This window comes from Protobothrops mucrosquamatus, unplaced genomic scaffold (genome assembly GCF_001527695.2).
Source record: "Protobothrops mucrosquamatus isolate PMUCROS unplaced genomic scaffold, P.Mucros_1.0 scaffold2277, whole genome shotgun sequence".
Classification (NCBI taxonomy): domain Eukaryota; kingdom Metazoa; phylum Chordata; class Lepidosauria; order Squamata; family Viperidae; genus Protobothrops; species Protobothrops mucrosquamatus.
In genome coordinates this window covers 90290-108059 of record NW_015388364.1, presented here as the reverse complement: position 1 = coordinate 108059, position 17770 = coordinate 90290, and the positions used below count along the sequence as shown (strand labels likewise).

Here is a 17770-nt window from a genome sequence, read left to right as displayed (position 1 = left end):
CAGAGTGTCCGGGTTTCACAGCAGAAGTCACAGAACAAGAGATCAGCAACAACACACACACACACACACAACTCCAAGGAATCAGCGTTTGTTCCCGACAGATACCTCTCCCCACGGCGTCTCCTTAAGTCTCAGTCTCCAGGTGTTCCTTGTGGAGAGGGGCGGGACACTCTCCTCCCGAGTAGTAGTTGAGCCTGCCTGTGTTGTTCCCTCCTTCTCTCCACTCTCCGTGCTCTAGGATCAGGTGGGGGTGGCCCTTGCTCATCGCCTGAACTCTGCCTCTCCCGTTCATCCTGTCCCGATCCTAAAGGGCCCTGGCCTGCCTCGGCCTGCTCTTCCCCACATTCCTCTGCAGCCACAGACTCCTCGACCTCCGTAGGGTCCCGTTCCAGGCATGACACCCAAATGGGTTGGTGGGATAACTGTGGGGCAGATCTTCGGTTTCTCCGGTTCCTCGCGGGCTCTGACCCAACTTTCCCTTCTTTTTCCCAGACGAGAAACCGGATGAGAAGTGGATCCTTTTCGACGGACCGGTGGACACGCTGTGGATCGAGAGCATGAACTCGGTCATGGACGACAACAAAGTCCTGACCCTCATCAATGGGGAGAGGATCGCCATGCCCGAGCAGGTAACTTAAAGGACCTACTCTCTTTTTGCCTCTGCTCCGTTTGAGCAGTTGAGCCGGGCTCCCACAGCGACTGACGGGTATTTGGGGGGGTGTCTTCCTCCAGGTTTCGTTGTTGTTCGAAGTGGAGAACCTGGCGGTCGCCTCACCTGCCACCGTCTCCCGGTGTGGGATGGTTTACACGGACTACAGCGACCTGGGTTGGAAACCGTACGTCCTATCCTGGATCGAGAAGCGTCCAAAGGTAGCAAGGGACAGGGTTGGGCTTACGATGGGGACTAACCCGGCGGTCCTCAACCTTAACAGCTTTTAAGACGAGTGGACTTCAACTCCCAGAATTCCCCAGCCAGCCGTGCCTGTATTTTGTCTTCTGCTAGCTAGCCTCTGGAGCGGAGAGATTGCAGAGGAAGGGATTAGAAGAGAGTAAGCAGGCCACAACGGAGGCACATATCAAAAGGAATGCGTTAGTCTCAGGGAATTCCAGGAGTTGAAGTCCACACTCCACTAGACAGTCTTGAGCATTGTGGGGTCATCCATGATTATGCAATCAGTGTATAATAATAATCAATAATAATAATAACTCAATCAGAATAAAGTTGGAAGGGACCTTGGAGGTCTTCTAGTTCAACCCCCTGCAGAAGCAGGAGACCCTATGCCATTTCAGACAAAAGGGCTGTCCAATCTCTTCTTAAAAACCTCCAGTGATGGAGCTCCCACCACTTCTGGTGGCAAGCTGTTCCCCTGGTTAATTGTCCTCACGGTTAGGAAGTTTCCCCTTAATTCCATGTTGCTTCTCTCCATTTCCATCCATTGTTTCTTGGCCTGCCTTCTGGTGTTTTGGAGAATCGGTGGACCCCCTCACCCAGGGGTCTCCTGCTTGAGCAGGGGGTTGGACTAGAAGACCTCCACAGTCCCTTCCAGCTCCATTCCGATCGACCGATGGAGTTGTCGTTGTTATTATCATTGGCCACGATTCCGTCGAAATGAATCTGACTTTTGGATTTGCCGAATTGTCCCGCGGTGGCTCGTCCCCCGGGGGAATTGGCTCCTGCACCTCTTCCCTCCCCAGGTGGAAACGGAAACCCTGCAGCGGATGTTCGACAAATTCACCAACAAGATCCTGAACTTCAAGAAGGAAAATTGCCAGGAGTTGGTGCCCATCGCGGAGTACAGCGGCATTGTGGCCCTCTGCAAACTCTTCACGTCCTTGGCCGAGGAAGGGGTAAGCGGCGGGCAAGGCCAGGTGGGCGTGGCTCGGTGGGCATGGCCAGGTCAAGCTGAAGGATAAAGTGCCACCAGGTGTGCGCAGCTGGGTGGGCGCGGCCAGGTCAAGCTGAAGGATAAAGTGCAGCTGGCTCGGCGTGGATAACGGGGTGGCTGGGTGGGCGTGGCCAGAGGGACAGAACCACGTGGGTGTGGCTGGGGTGGGCCCCAGGTGGGTGTGGCCAGGTGAACAAAACCACGTTGGTGTGGCTGTGGTGGGTGCCAGGTGGGCGTGGCCAGATGGACACAACCACATGGGTGTGGCTAGGTGGAGGAGGGGGCACCAGGTGGGAGTGGCCAGGTGGACACAACCACATGGGTGTGGCTGGAGAAGCACCAGATGGGAGTGGCCAGATGGACACAGCCAAGTGGATGTGGCCAGGGTGGGTGCCAGGTGGGCATGGCCAGGTGGGCACAACCACATGGGTGTGGCTGGGGGGACACCAGGTGGGCGTGGCCAGGTGGACACAACCACATAGATGTGGCCAGGTGGGGGCGGGGGCGCCAGGTAGGAGTGGCCACGTGGACACAACCACGTGGGTGTGGCCGGGGTGGGTCCCAGGTGGGCATGCGAGGTGGGCGCAGAACAAGTCTCCCCGGGCAACTTGTTCTACCCCAGGCAACTTCGGTGGGCGTCGACCTGGCCACGCCCACCCACCCACCTGGGGGCATGGCTGGCCACACCCACTGAGTCCCGCCCACCTGACCGCGGCGAGTCGCCATAGACCCATGCCTTGGTGGCTTACGTGACACTCTCCCCCGTTCCCTCCAGCTCAACCTCACCGACGCCGAGAATTATTCCACCCTGGTGGAGATGTACTATGTCTTCAGCATGATCTGGTCCCTGTGCGCGGCCGTGGACGAGGAAGGCCGGAAGAAGATTGACAACTTCCTGCGGGAAATGGAGGGGTCCTTCCCTAACAAGGTCTCGCTCCGATTCCCTTGGCTTTCGGGGGGGTCTTCTGGGTTTAGCCTGGGACAGCAACGTTGAGAAGATCCCCCTCACGCATCTGTGGAAGTTCTCCGTCATCCAGGTCCTGCTTTTTCAAGAGGCCACTGGACTGGTCATTTGCCTTCTTAGAGGGTCGTTGAGGCCACTTGGAGGTTTGTCTGTGTCCTCAGGGTCACCCAAGTAGTGCAAATGGGCATGGAGCCTTCTCAAAGGAGTCTCAAGAAGGCTCCACACCCATTTGCACCACTCAGGTGACCCTGAGGACACGGACAAACCTCCAAGTGGCCTCAACGACCCTCTAAAAGGAGGCAAATGACCAGCTGTCTGCAAGGAGTATAAATCCTTCCCTTCCCCTCCATCCAGTCAGAACCTTAAGAAGCTTCTGGGATGAGAAGCGAAACGTCTTCAAAGGACAAACAAGAAAGTCCAGTTGCCTCCTGAAAAAAGCACCTTTGGGGCAACTGAGGGCCTCAACGACCCTCTAAAAGAAGGCAAATGACCAGCTGTCTGCAATGTGTCCACCTCACACATGGAAGTCGTTGCTTCCTCCCCGCAGGACACGGTCTACGAGTACTACGTGGACCCCAAGAGGAAGCAGTGGGTGGCCTTTGAGGACAACCTTCCCAAGATGTGGAGATACCCCGCCAAGTGAGTAACCATCTGGCCGGTTGAGCCAAGATCTCAAGATCGTGGAAGAACGGGCTTCAGGGAGAACATCCTTCCGTTCTTCAGACCCGGATCCGTTCTCCCTGGGGTGGGTTTGAAGGCCAGAAGATCCTGAGGGACAGCAGGTGGGCCTGCTTTTCACATTGCTCCTAGTGGTGGTCCAGCCGTCAGCAACGTGGTGGAGTGGGATGTGGTCTTCCAATGATAGGTCCAGAAAACAGGATGTAGGTCACGAGACAATCCTGGGTTGATCCATAGTGAAGAAAGTTGGGTCACATTGCCCTCAACGGCGTTCCTTGGGCATTCCTTGGGGGTCCTTCCCTCATCACTGGTGTCCTAACAGTACAGGTGGTCCTCAACTTACAACCGTCCGTTTAGCGACTGTTGGAAGTTCCAACAGCACTGAGAAAAGGGACTTTTATGACCATTTTTCACACTTACGACCCTTCGGCCTCCCTGTGGCTACACGATGCAAATTCAGATGCTTGGCCACTGGCTCCTATTTATGACGGTCACAATGTCGCGGGAGCCCGTGATCCTCCTTTTGCGACCTTCCCCCAAGTCAACGGGGGAAGCCGGGTTCGCTTAACGACCGCATGACTAACTCAACCGCTGCAGCGATACACTTAACAACGGTGTTAAGAAAGATGCTAAAATGGGGCGAAACTCTCCTAGCAGCTGTCTCGTTTAGTGATGGAAATTCTGGGCTCTGTGGTGGTTGTAAGTCGAGGGCTGCCCGTAGAGGAGGTGCAGAAGACATTGTCTTCGCGCCCAGCTTTCTCATTTCCGGCCTTTCTCATTTCCGGCCTCCATGCAACCACACAACTTCACAACTGCTGTCACTCCCAACCTCACGACCACGGGTTTAAGCCAACAGCTCGCATCCATTTACACACACACACACACACACACACACACACAATTGCCCCTAATCCAATCAAGGCCATGGAATTACCAGGGACCCGGTCCTGCAGCGGCCACGGCTGCCCGGCTGCCCTCTGGCAACCCTGGACGGAGGGACCTCGTCCACAACAATGGCCTCCCCCCAGCCGCACAACTTCACAACCGTCGTCTCCCGTAACCTTCACGACCACCAGGCGAGCTTGTGGTTTAAGCTGAGGCCTCGCCTTCATTTACACACACACACACACACCCTGCCACCTCTCGCCCAGCCTAATCCGATCAGGGCCCTGGAATTGCCAGGGACACGATCCCCGAGCGGCCACGGGCGGGCGGCTGCCCCCACGTCACGCCGGGCAGGCAGACAGCGTCGTTAACAACGGCCCCCGGCCAAGCTGTCAGACTCCAGTGGAGATGACAGCTGCGGGAATTGTGTCGTGTGTCAAATGTCTTCATGCCTCTTGGCAAGGGTTTTCGGCACGGCCGCGGCGGCGAAAGGACCACACGGGAAACGGGTGGCGCGTCCGCCCGGGGTATGTGTGTGTGCTGGCCAAGCAACATCCCGAGCCGAGACCCCCGCTTCTCTTCCGCAGCATCCCCTTCTACAAGATCATCGTTCCCACCGTGGACACCATGCGGTACAACTACTTGGTGAACGCCCTCATTTCCAACCAACAGCCGGTGTTGCTGGTGGGCATGGTGGGCACCGGGAAGACCTCCATCGCCCAGGGGGTGCTTCAATCCCTGGACACCATGAAGTGGGCCGTCCTGGTAATCAACATGTCCGCCCAGGTAACGTGTCCCTTCCCTCCCTCCCTCCCTCCCGGCACCCTTGATCCGACAGGGACGAGAGAGGGGCCTCGCTGGGCCCGAGTACATAAAGTCCCCCACTTAACGACGATTTACTGAGTGGCCGAACCACGACAGCCCTGAGAACGGCGGCTTAGCCCTGCGTTCCACACTCAACGGCCGTCGCAGCGTTTTCCCGCGGTCGTGGGATCAAACTTGGCAACTGGCTCGTAGTAAAGGACGGTCGCAGCGTCCCGGAGGGGAAGGGCTCACGCGAACCTCTTTTGTGGCCTTCCAGCGAAGCAAAGTCGACAGGGAAGAGCCAGATTTGCTTAACCACGGGGTGGCTAATTTGTGCTGATTCGCGTAATGACGGCGGCGAGAAAAGGCGTAGAAACGGGACGAAACTCACGGCAAGCTCCTTTTGCGACAAGGAATGGGGGAAGCCGGATTCTCTTAACGACCACATGATTGGCTTAACAGTTGTGGCAAAAACGATCGTAAAATGGGGCACGGAATAACGGAGTTGGGAGGGACCTCGGAGGTCTTCTAGTCTGACCCCATGCTCAGGCAGGAGATCCTATACCGTTTCAGACAAACGGTTGTCCAATCCCTTCTTAAAAACCTCCGGGGATGGAGGGCCCGCGATTTCTGGTGGCAAGCCGTTCCACTGGTTAATTGTTCTCAATGTTTGGAAGTTTCTCCTTAGTTCCAGGTTGCTTCTCTCCTTGATGAGTTTCCAGCCTGCCCGTAGGCCCTTTGGGGAACCGGTGGACCCCCTCCCTCTTCTTTTGTGGCAGCCCCTCAAATAATAATGAAACCCTGCGATCATGTCACCCGCTGGTCCTTCTTTTCAGAATAACCAAATAGCAAGAGTTGGGAGGGACCTAGGAGGTCATCTAGTCCAGCCCCCTGCTCAGGGCGGGAGATCCTAGCGACACCATTTCCGACCAATGGCCCTCCGGTCTCTTTTTAAATCGCAACTCACATAGCGACTTGGGGACCTCTATCGCGGTCGTAAGCGGAGGGCGTCCCATACGCCGAGGCTCCGGGCCCGCTTCTGAAAGGCGTCCTTCCTTTCCCCGTCCTGCAGACCACCTCCAACAACGTCCAGAGCATCATCGAAAGCCGGGTGGAGAAACGCACCAAGGGTGTCTACGTGCCCATGGGGGGGAAAAGCATGATCACCTTCATGGATGACCTGAACATGCCCGCCAAGGACACCTTCGGGTCGCAGCCCCCTCTGGAGCTTCTCCGGCTTTGGCTGGACTACGGATTCTGGTACGACCGCGCCAAGCAGACCATCAAACACATCAAGGTGAGGCCTTTCTGCACAGGGACGGAGGGCGGGCCCCACCTGCGGTGCCCCCTTCTAGATCCCCATGCCCACCCACCCGCCCGCCTGCCCTCCTGCCCGCCTGCCAGGGCTGTTTTTTTCCTTTCCAGACGCCTCTCCGGCACATTAAATGCGTTCACGTACCGAGCGCATTGTCTCCTTAGACCCCGGGTGGTTTGAAAACCCAGCAGCTGGCAAACAGAGACGTTTGTGCCCAGAATAATGGTTAAAGAGGCCGCCGTGTCTCTGAATTTCAGAGAAGAGGAGGGGGCCGGCGCGGCAGAAGCCCCCCCCCTCGCCCGGAGGGCAGGATGGCACGCGCCATGGCAGTGATTATGTCCCGCTCTTTGTATGCTGCTGCTTTCGTCTCTCTCCGCACGGAGGCAGCTAAACCCTTTGCAGCTGTGGGGAAAGGAGGGTGGGTGGGTGTCCTTTTTTTCTTCCCCTCCCCTGGTTTTGATGGACGTCTGTCTCTCTTCTCCCCCCCACCCCCAGGACATGTTCCTGATGGCAGCCATGGGACCGGCCGGCGGAGGGCGTACGGTGATCTCCAGTCGTTTACAAAGCCGTTTCAATCTCATCAACATGACCTTCCCCACTGTAAGGGCTGCTTGGCATGTGGAGGGCAGCCCAGATGAGGAGGGGGCTGCGGGTTGGGGCTTCACCTGGTGGGCAAAGGAGAGAGACCCCTCCCTAATTTTTTTCCCGACTCTCTCTCTGCTGGGTGGGTGGCCACTAGATCCTGCAGAGGTGGTGCGCCGGTTCAGATGTCAGCCCCCTCTGTGAAGGGCAGGACAGGAATAGAATAGAATAGAATAGAATAATAAAATACAGAACAGAACAGAACAGAATAGAATAGAATAAGTATAAGAATAGAATAGAACAGAACATAATAGAAACACCAAATAGGAATAGGAATAGGAATAAGGTAGTGTACAGTAGAACAGAATAGAATAGAATAGAAATATATAGAATAGAATAGAATAGAATACAATAGAATAGAATACAATAGAATACAATAGAATACAATAGAATAAGAAATAGAATAGAATAAGAAATAGAATAGAATAGAAATACCGAATAGGAATAGGAATAGAATAGAACAGAACAGAACAGAATAGAATAGAAATATATAGAATAGAATAGAATAGAATAGAATAGAATAGAATAGAATAGAATAGAATAGAATAGAAATAAGGAATAGAATAGAATATATGGAATGGAGTGGAGTGGAGTGGAATAAAAGTACAGAACATAATAGAATAGAATAGAAATAAGGAATAGAATAGAATAGAATAGAATAGAATAGAATAGAATAGAATAGAATAGAATAGAATAGAATAGAAATAAATAGAATAGAATAGAATAGAATAGAATAAGAAATAGAATAGAATAGAAATATGAATAGAAATAGACATAGAATGGAATAAAAATAGAATAGAATAGAATAAAGAAAATAGAATAGAATAGAATAGAATAGAATAGAATAGAATAGAATAGAATAGAATAGAATAGAATAGAATATTAAAAGAATAGAATAGAATAGAAATAGAGCTGGAAGGGACCTTGGAGGTCTTCTAGTCCAGCCCCCTGCTCAAGCAGGAGAACCTACACCATCTCAGACAGGTGAATGTCCAGTCTCCTCTTTAAAATCTCCAGTGATGGATGCTGGGGAGAGGATGGGGAGAGGTTTGTACCGGCCCTGCTGCCGAGGCACGGCTGGAAGGGGGCCTTGGGGCCCAATGCAGGACGTTCACCACCAGCTTCTGAGCTGCGTCCAAGGTGGGCTCCCATCAGGACGTCCCTTCCACCTAGCAGGGCCTTCCAGGTGAGCTGGAACGAGGTCACCTTTTGGTCATCTCTAATTTGGGGTGAGATCCCTGTGGCTGGCTGGGGAATTCTGGGAGTTGAAGTCCACCCGTCTTAAAAGAGGTCAAGGTCGCTCTACATTCTCTCTTATTCAACATTGGATCCAAGTTTTCAATGGGATCCTTTAAAGGTTGGCTTTAACTCCCATTTGAGGCCAGGGCTTTGCAAGGGGGCCTCCTCTCCCAAAATGCTGAAGCCCCCCACCACTCTAAAAATCACGGGGGTCTCCTGTCCTCACCTCCTAGCCCCCTCCCATGTGATAGGCAGATGAGGGTTTGATTATCGCCTTTGCGTCAGAACCAATCTACGCCCAGGAACCCTTGAAGACTATCCAGCTTGCAGAGAACTTCCAGGATAAGCTGGAGGCTTATCTCAGATCCCGGTGGGGGCGGGGAAGGGGTGCTGTCCCGCCGCCCCCCACCTCTTCCTGATTTTTTTCCCCCGTGCACAGGACTCCCAAATCCGCCGCATCTTCGGCACCATGATCAACCAGAAGTTGCAGAATTTCGAGGAGGCCGTCAAGCCCATCGGCAATGTCATCACTGAGGCCACGGTGGAGCTCTACAACAGCGTGGTCCAGCGGTTCCTGCCCACCCCAGCCAAGATCCACTACCTCTTCAACCTCCGGGACATTTCCAAGGTAGAAGCAGGGGTCCGTGGCGGCCCTTTCCTCCTGCCCAGCTAACGGGGGGGGGGCGCCCGGAGTCCAAATTGTGTCCCTGTTGAATGTCTAAGGAGATGCTCCATCGTCCAGGTCAGGGTTGTCCCAAAGATGCTTTTTCAGGAGTCAACTGGACTTCCTTGTTCTTCTTTGAAGACGTTTCCCTTCTCATCCCAGAAGGTTCTTTAGCTCTGACTGGATGGTGGGGAAGGGAAAGATTTATACTCCTTACAGACAGCCGGTCATTTGCATTTCTTTTAGAGAGTCGTTGAGGCCACTTGGAGGTTGACCTATGTCCTCAGTTGTCCCAAAGGTGCTTTTTCTTATTTTTCTTTGATTTTGCTTCTCATCCCGGAAGCTTCCTCAGGTTCTGACTGGACGGTGGAGGAATGGAAGGATTTATACTCCTTGCAGACAGCTGGTCATTTGCCTTCTTTATTTAGAGAGTCGTTGAGGCCACTTGGAAGTTTATCTGTGTCTTCGGGGTCACCTGAGTGGGGCAAATGGGCGTGGAGCCTCCTTTCAACAGTTCCAAGAAGGCTCCACACCCATTTGCACCGCTCAGATGACCCTGAGGACACAGACAAACCTCCAAGTGGCCTCCACGACTCTCTAAAAGGATGCAAATGACCGGCTGTCTGCAAGGAGTATAAATCCTTCCACTCCCCACCATCCAGTCGGAGCTGAGGAAAGAAGAAAGAAAAGCAAGGAAGTCCTGAAAAAGCACCTATGGGACAAACCTCCAAGTGGCCTCAACGACTCTCTAAAACAGACATGTCAAACACAAGGCCCGGGGGCCGGATGCGGCCCATGAAGTGGTATCATGTGGCCCGCGAAGCCATCCTGGAAACAGTGAGGGAACGGCCCCCTCTGCCTTGGCACTGGCCCAGGCCGGCCGGGAGCCAATGTACACTTTTGCGGTGGCCATCTATGCTGAAACACATTCAGTCTTAGCTCCACAAGGCCGTCTGGAAACAGCGAGGGACCGGCCCCTGCCGTGTCGGCCTCGCCCCCTGGGTGCATGCTGGGGAGGGGTCACCCTTTCTGAGGAATGAAGAAATGGACCATGCCTTGGCGCTTGCCCCGGGGTCCCACCCCCTTCTGCCAGAGACCCCCAGATCTGTCCCACTCCTGCCCAGGCCCCCACAGGCCCCCTTGACGCGAAACGATGTAGAGCTGGCCACGCCCACCCAGTAGGCCACACCCACTCCAGCCACACCCGCCCAGTAGGCCGCACCCACCCTGGCCACACCTACCCCCCCCCCGAGGACAACCACAATGCTGATGCGGCCCTCAATGAAATTGAGTTTGACACCCCTGCTCTAAAAGAAGGCAAAGGACCGGCTGTCTGCGAGGAGTATAAATCCTTCCCTTCCCCACCATTCGGTCAGAATCTGAGGAAGCTCCTGGGATGGGAAGCGAAACGTCTTCAAAGGAAAACAAAGGAAGTCCAGTGGCCTCCTGGAAAAGGCACCTTTGTGGCCATCGAAGTTGCCTTCTCAAGAACCCCGTCGCCCTTGGCAGAGGGACGGGGTGGGGTGGGGGCTTGCAGGTGCTTTTCCACGGAAGCGATGCCAGCCAACCCGCCTGGAGGGGCGACGGGCTCCCCGCACGCACAGGTTCTGCCCCGGGCAAGGAAGCGAGTCCCGCTTAGCTCCTCAGAGCTTGGAATTAGGGAAGGTTTTTCTCTTATCCACCTTTTTCCCCCCGTCCTGTGGTTCCCCCCCTCCTCAAATCCCAGGGAACTTCCATCCTCTCCCCCCCCCCACACTCCAGGCCGAGCCGGGAAGGCCTGGGGCCCACCCAGGCCTGTTACGGCGAGGCAGAAACCCGTGCCAGGCTTAAAATGTTTCCCCACGCCCGCCTCCACGGATGCCCAGAGGCTGTGAGCATTAGGATTCCAAGCAGGGCAGAGATGCGGAGCACACATCAAATGGGCACTGCGGCTTCGGAGAGATCAGATGACACCGGAATGTTTATCCCAGGTTTTAAGCCCCGAAGCTCTTCTCCCGCACATCAAACGCGCTGCCAACCCGCCTCCCTTTTCAGCTGGTTGAGGGGTGCAGAGCAGGGCCAGAAATAGGGGTCCCTTTCCCCCCAAAAGGAATACCCCCATCCCGTCCCGTTGCTTCCCCAACTTCATTATTAATCCGTCATTAGCACATTCTCCCGTTGCTTAAAGTAGGACGTATCCCAAGCCGGGCGGGCCCTGTTTAGATCTTCGCCTTTGTTCGATTCGTTTACTTTTTTTTTTTTAATTTGATCATTCAAATGACACCTCGAACCGTAAAGGGGTGACGCCAGGGAAGGTAAACAGGCAGTTTTTCCTGCAAAAATAGGGAAGGGGGGAGAGCATTTTAATTGACAAGTTGATGACAGAAAAAAAGAAAGAAAGAAAGAAAGAGAGACAGAGAGAGAGAGAAAGAAAAAGAGAGAGGAAGAAGAAAGAAAAAAGAAAGAAAGAAAAAGAAAGAAAGAAAGTATGAAATAAGAAAGAAAAAGAAGGAAGGAAAGAGAAAAAGAAAGAGAAAAAGAAAGAGGGAGTAAGAAGAAAGAAAGAAAAAGAAAGAAAGAGAAAGAAGGAAAAAGAAAGAAAGAGAGAGAGGAAGGAAGAGAAAGAAAAAAGAAAGAAGGAAAGAAAGAGAGAAAAAAAGAAGGAAAGAGAAAGAGAAAGAAAGAAAAAAAGAAAGAGAGAGTAAGGAGAAAGAAAAAAAGAAAGAGAAAGAAGGAAAGAAAGGAAAGAAAGAAAGAAAGAAAGGAGAAAGAGAGGAAGAAAGAAAAAGAAGGAAAGAGAGAGAGAGAGAGAGAAAGAAAGAAAGAAAGAAAGAAAGAAAGAAAGAAAGAAAGAAAGAAAGAAAGAAAGAAAGAAAGAAAAGGTCACAGGCTTGGGGATAACACAGGAGACGGTGTTTACTTCACCTGGTTTAAACTGATTAATTCTGGGCAGCTACTAGCCAGTTCCAGGTTCTTAGATAATCCAATTAAATCGGGCCGGAGGGGTGTTGCTTCAGTGAGCCCTCCGCTCTATTGTTCCCCGTTAATTGTTAATAAATTGAAAGAAAGAAGAGAAAAAGCTCTCCTGGGGCTGTTCGTGGAGATAGCAGAGAATATTTCTAGCTCAGGGTTGAACTGGGGAGGGCGGGGGCTGTTTTCTTGGTGCCCTCTGAGTTTGGCCACTTTCTTGCAGACGTTTCGTGACCCAACTAGGTTACATCATCCGTGCTAGAAGGGAGGGGAGTTTGCAGAGTGGAGGAAGAAGAAGACGAGGAGGAGGGGGGAGGAGGAAAAGAAGAAGGAAGAAGAGGAGGAGGAGGAAGAGGAGGACTGTGGGGTCCTTGGTGCTCTCTGAACTTGCAGACGTTTCATGACCCAACCAGGTTACATCGTCAGTGCTGACGATGATCATCAAGCCACTTGTATATAACCAGAGAGCACATTTCCGTCCCTGCTAGCACTGATGATGTTACCTAGTTTGGTCATGAAACATCTGTAAGGACATTGGTGAAGATCAGAGAGCACCAAGGACCCCACAGTCGTCCTCCTCTTCTTCTTCTCCATCCTCCTCCTCCTCCTCCTCCTCCTCCTCCTCCTCCTCCTCCCTTCTAGCACTGATAATGGTCCTTAGTTGGGTCTTAAAACATTTGCAAGAAAACCACCCAACTCAGAGAGCATCAAGGATCCCACAGTTCCTCCTCCTCCTCCTCCTCCTCCTCCCCCTCCCCTCCTCCTCCTCCCCCTCCTGCTTGGCCTGAGTAGCAAAGCTGCCAGCAGAAGCAGCACCCCAAGCCTGGCTGGAGGGCAGAGACGGCCCCTTCCCCATTGTGTCTAGCCACAGTTGGTGTGGGGTCTTGTGTTCAAGACCCTGCGCTTGTCCCGGATCTCAAAGGCGGTCTCCTCCTTCAGGTCTTCCAAGGCATGCTGAGGGCCCACAAGGACTTCCACGACACCAAAGCCAGCTTGACCCGTCTCTGGATTCACGAATGCTTCAGGTAGGACCTCTGCCCTTCCCTCAAGCCCATCATCCTCCCCCCCCCCAGGAAAGGTGCCAGCTCCCCCTGCTGGGCTGGAGATGGCTTTGCAAGAGGCTGCTTCTGGCCGTGGCCAACAGGGGGCGCCAGAGTTAGTGGTGACCAGGAAAAAAAAAACCCCATCTCATAATTATATAATAATAATAATAATAATAAAGTTGGAAGGGACCTTGGAGGTCTTCTAGTCCAGCCCCCTGCTCAAGCAGGAAACCCTAGACCGTTTCAGACAAAATGCAATCAGAAGACAGCTGGAAGGGACCCTGGAGGTCTTCTAGTCCAGCCCCCTGCTCAAGCAGGAAACCCTAGACTGTTTCAGACAAAATGCAATCAGAAGACAGCTGGAAGGGACCCTGGAGGTCTTCTAGTCCAGCCCCCTGCTCAAGGAGGAAACCCTAGACCGTTTCAGAGAAATATGTAATCAGAACAAAGCTGGAAGGGACCTTGGAGGTCTTCTAGTCCAACCCCCTGTTCAGGGTGGGATATAAATAAAATAAATATAAGGGTACTGATACAGCATTACGGCCACCAGCCAGGCCAGAATTTTTGGCGTTAAGCAAGGCGGCGGTTAAGTCAGTCGTGCCCAGCTCTTAACAGTTCAGCGATTCGTGGCAGTCGTTAAGCGAATCGGGAGGCCGTTAAACGAATCCTGCCTCCCCCCCCCTTGACTTCACCTGCGGGAATGTCACAAAAGGGGGAATCGTGTGATCCCGGGGAGGGGGGGTGCCGAAACCTTTAGAAACCCACGTCCCAAATTTTGATCTGGTGACCGCGGAGCTGCTAGGACGGTCGTAAGGGCGAGGACCAGTGAGCAAGTCGCCTTTTTCCCGTGTCACTGTACCTTGGAAGGGTCGCTGTTTAGGCAGTATCCCAGATGTAAGGCCACACCTGGAATCCCGCATCCAGATGTGGCCGCCACCTTAGCAAAAAGTTGTTGAGACTCTGGAAAAAAAAGAGAAGAGCAACTGAGACGATTAAAGGCCTGGAGACTAAAAAGTCAGAATCAGAATAGCAGAGTTGGATGTGACCTTGTAGGTCATCTAGTCCAATCCTCATGCCCAAACAGGAGATCCTATGCCATTTCTGACAGATGGCAATCCAGGCTCTTCTTGAAAACTTAAATATGTTCAAATATCAATTTCAGGCTATCTATTATTTTATGTTCAAATAAAAGTCAGGTTATCTATTTAGAATAGAATAGAATAGAATAGAATAGAATAGAATAGAATAGAATAGAATAGAATAGAATAGAATAGAATAGAATAGAATAGAATAGAATAGAATAGAATAGTAAAATACAAATAGAATAGAATAGAATAGAATAGAATAGAATAGAATAGAATAGAATAGAATAGAAGCTGGAAGGGACCATGGAGGTCATCTAGTCCAACCCCATCCACCCCACCCAAGTAGAAGACCCTACACCATTTCTGACACTGTCAAAAGATGTATGTGTTGTTCTCACATATGAAGAGCGCTTGCACTTTGATGAAAAGAAGGACCAGGGGTGACATGAGAACAGGGTCCCAATATTTGAGGGGGGCTGCCCCAAAGAAGAGGGGGGGGGTTCCACCTCTTCTCCAAAGCTCCTGAAGGGCAGGACAAGAAGAAACGGATGGAAACGAATCAAGGAGAGAAGCAACCTGGAACTAAGGAGGAGTTTTCTCACAGTGAGGATAATTAGCCAGTGGAACAGCTTGCCACCAGAAGCTGTGGCCGTTCCATCACTGGAGGTTCTTAAGAAGAGATTGGACAGCCTTTTGTCTGAAACGGTCTAGAGTTTCCTGCCTGAGCAGTGGGCTGGACTAGAAGACCTCCAGGGTCCCTTCCAGCTGTCTTCTGATTACATATTTGTCTGAAACGGTCTAGTGTTTCCTGCTTGAGCAGGGGGCTGGACTAGAAGACCTCCAAGGTCCCTTCCAGCTTTCTTCTGATTACATATTTGTCTGAAACAGTCTAGGGTCTCCTGCCTGAGCAGTGGGCTGGACTAGAAGACCTCCAAGGTCCCTTCCAGCTGTCTTCTGATTACATATTTCTCTGAAACGGTCTAGGGTCTCCTGCCTGAGCAGGGGGCTGGACTAGAAGACCTCCAGGGTCCCTTCCAGCTTTCTTCTGATTACATATTTCTCTGAAACGGTCTAGGGTTTCCTGCTTGAGCAGGGGGCTGGACTAGAAGACCTCCAGGGTCCCTTCCAAGGCTATTCCGATTGACTCAACCCACGGTTGTAAGCCGAGGACTGCCCGCCTAAGGGTCTTTGGGGGCCTTTTTCCCGTCGTCCTTCTCCGCAGGGTCTTCTCGGACCGCCTGGTGGACAGCCCCGACATGGAGACCTTCGTGGGTCTGCTGGGCGAGAAGCTGGGCACCTTCTTCGACCTGACCTTCCACCACATCTGCCCCAACAAGCGGTCGCCCATCTTCGGTAGGCGCCAGCTCCGCTCGGGCACCCCTCTTTGCCACGGTCGTTAAGTGAATCATCGCAGTTGTGAAGGGAATTTCCCACAATCGTTAAGCGAATCCAGATTCCTCTGTCGACTTTGCTGGTTGGAAGCCGGCCTAGTTTACCTCTTTTGCCCCGGTCGTTAAGTGAATCATTGTCGTTATTAAGGGAACTCCTATGGTCATTAATCGAATCATTGCAGTTATGAAGGGACGCTTGGCCACCGACTCACATTTACGACGGTCGCCGCGTCCCCCAGCGTCATCCCGCGATCCAAATTCAAGACACTTGGCCACCGATTCACATTTATGACGGTCCCAGCGTCCCCCAGGGTCATCCCACGATCCAAATTCAAGACGCTTGGCCACCGACTCACATTTACGTCGGTTGCCGCGTCCCCCAGCGTCATCCCGCGATCCAAATTCAAGACACTTGGCCACCGATTCACATTTATGACGGTCACAGCGTCCCCCAGGGTCATCCCACGATCCAAATTCAGACGCTTGGCAACCGACTCACATTTACGACGGTCGCAGCGTCCCCCAGGGTCATCCTGCGATCCAAATTCAAGACACTTGGCAACCTACTCACATTTACGACGGTCGCAGCGTCCCCCAGGGTCATCCTGCGATCCAAATTCAGACACTTGGCAACCTACTCACATTTACGACGGTCGCAGCTTCCCCCAGCGTCATCCCGTGATCCAAATTCAAGACACTTGGCCACCGACTCACATTTACGACGGTCGCAGCGTCCCCTAGTGTCATCCTGTGATCCAAATTCAAGACGCTTGGCCACTGACTCACATTTACGATGGTCGCAGCGTCCCCCAGCCTTATCCCGTGATCCAAATTCAAGGCGCTTGGCCACTGACTCACACTTACGACGGTCACAGCGTCCCCCAGCGTCATCCCGCGATCCAAATTCAAGACGCTTGGCCACCGACTCACATTTACGACGGTCGCAGTGTCCTGCAGTGTCATCCCGCGATCCAAATTCAGACGCTTGGCAACCGACTCACATTTACGACGGTCGCAGCGTTCCCCAGCGTCATCCCGCGATCCAAATTCAAGACGCTTGGCCACTGACTCATATTTACGACGGTTACAGCGTCCCCCAGTGTCATCCCGGGATCCAAATTCAAGACGCTTGGCCACCGACTCACACTTACGACGGTCGCAGCGTCCCGGGATGGGTGTGTGTCCTGCGATCCCCCTTTTTTGCGACCTTCTGACGCGCGAAGTCAACAGGGGAAGTCGAATTCACTTCACGACGGTGTGACTCGCTTAACGACTGCAGCGATTCACTTAACAACCGAAGGAGGAAGGAAGGTCGTAAAACGGGGGCAAAACTGACTTCAGAAATGACTCACGTGGCCGTTTTCTCCCTCAGGCGACTTCATGCGCAACGTCTACGAGGACATGGTGGACATGGGCGTCCTGAAGGCCGAGATGGAGCGGGCCCTGGGCGAGTACAACCGGACGCCAGGGGTGGTGCCCATGAGGCTGGTCCTCTTCCGGGACGCCATCGAACACAGTGAGTGGGGCAGGCTGAAGTTCCCCAGGGCCAGCCGGGCCAGGGTGGGGTGCGGAAGGGGAGAGGAACACGGGCAGAACAGAAGAGCAGAGATGGAAGGGAGCCGGGAGGTCTTCTAGTCCAGCCCCTTGCTCAGGCAGGAGACCCTGTCCCGCTTCAGGCAAATATGTGATGTGATCAGAATAGAGCTGGAAGGGATCTTGGAGGTCTTCTAGTCCAGCCCAGCCAGTTTCACTGTATACATGTTATACTTTGATAATAAAGGGTTGGTTTGTTTATTTATTTATATTTATTTCTTCCCTCCCATTTCTCTCCTTCCTTCCTCCCTTCCTCCCTCCCTCCAAATTTCTTCCCTCCCATTTCTCTCCTTCCTTCCTTCTTTCCTCCCTCCCTTCCTTCCTATTTCTTCCCCCATTTCTCTCCTTCCTTCCTCCCTTCCTTCCTTCTTTCCTCCCTTCCTTCCTTCCTTCCTTCCTTCCTTCCTATTTCTTCCCCCATTTCCCTTCTTCCTTCCTTCTTTCCTCCCTCCCTTCCTATTTCTTCCCTCCCATTTCTCTCCTTCCTTCCTTCTTTCCTCCCTCCCTTCCTTCCTATTTCTTCCCCCATTTCTCTCCTTCCTTCCTCCCTTCCTTCCTTCTTTCCTCCCTTCCTTCCTTCCTATTTCTTCCCTCCCATTTCTCTCCTTCTTTCCTCCCTCCCTCCCTCCCTC

At 52.8% G+C, this 17770-nt stretch overlaps 1 protein-coding gene across 1 annotated transcript in view; it reads left to right on the top strand.

Moving 5' to 3' along the window:
• DNAH2 (dynein axonemal heavy chain 2) overlaps positions 1-17770 on the top strand; it is a 71782-nt gene that overhangs the window by 20402 nt on the left and 33610 nt on the right. Inside the window, exons 20-31 of the mRNA XM_015824542.1 lie at positions 493-629; positions 733-870; positions 1696-1848; positions 2662-2814; positions 3398-3489; positions 5001-5199; positions 6290-6514; positions 7028-7132; positions 8853-9041; positions 12966-13051; positions 15377-15507; positions 16918-17061. Of these exons, the coding sequence (XP_015680028.1) occupies positions 493-629; positions 733-870; positions 1696-1848; positions 2662-2814; positions 3398-3489; positions 5001-5199; positions 6290-6514; positions 7028-7132; positions 8853-9041; positions 12966-13051; positions 15377-15507; positions 16918-17061 (1752 nt within the window). The remainder of the gene's footprint in view (positions 1-492; positions 630-732; positions 871-1695; positions 1849-2661; positions 2815-3397; positions 3490-5000; positions 5200-6289; positions 6515-7027; positions 7133-8852; positions 9042-12965; positions 13052-15376; positions 15508-16917; positions 17062-17770) is intronic.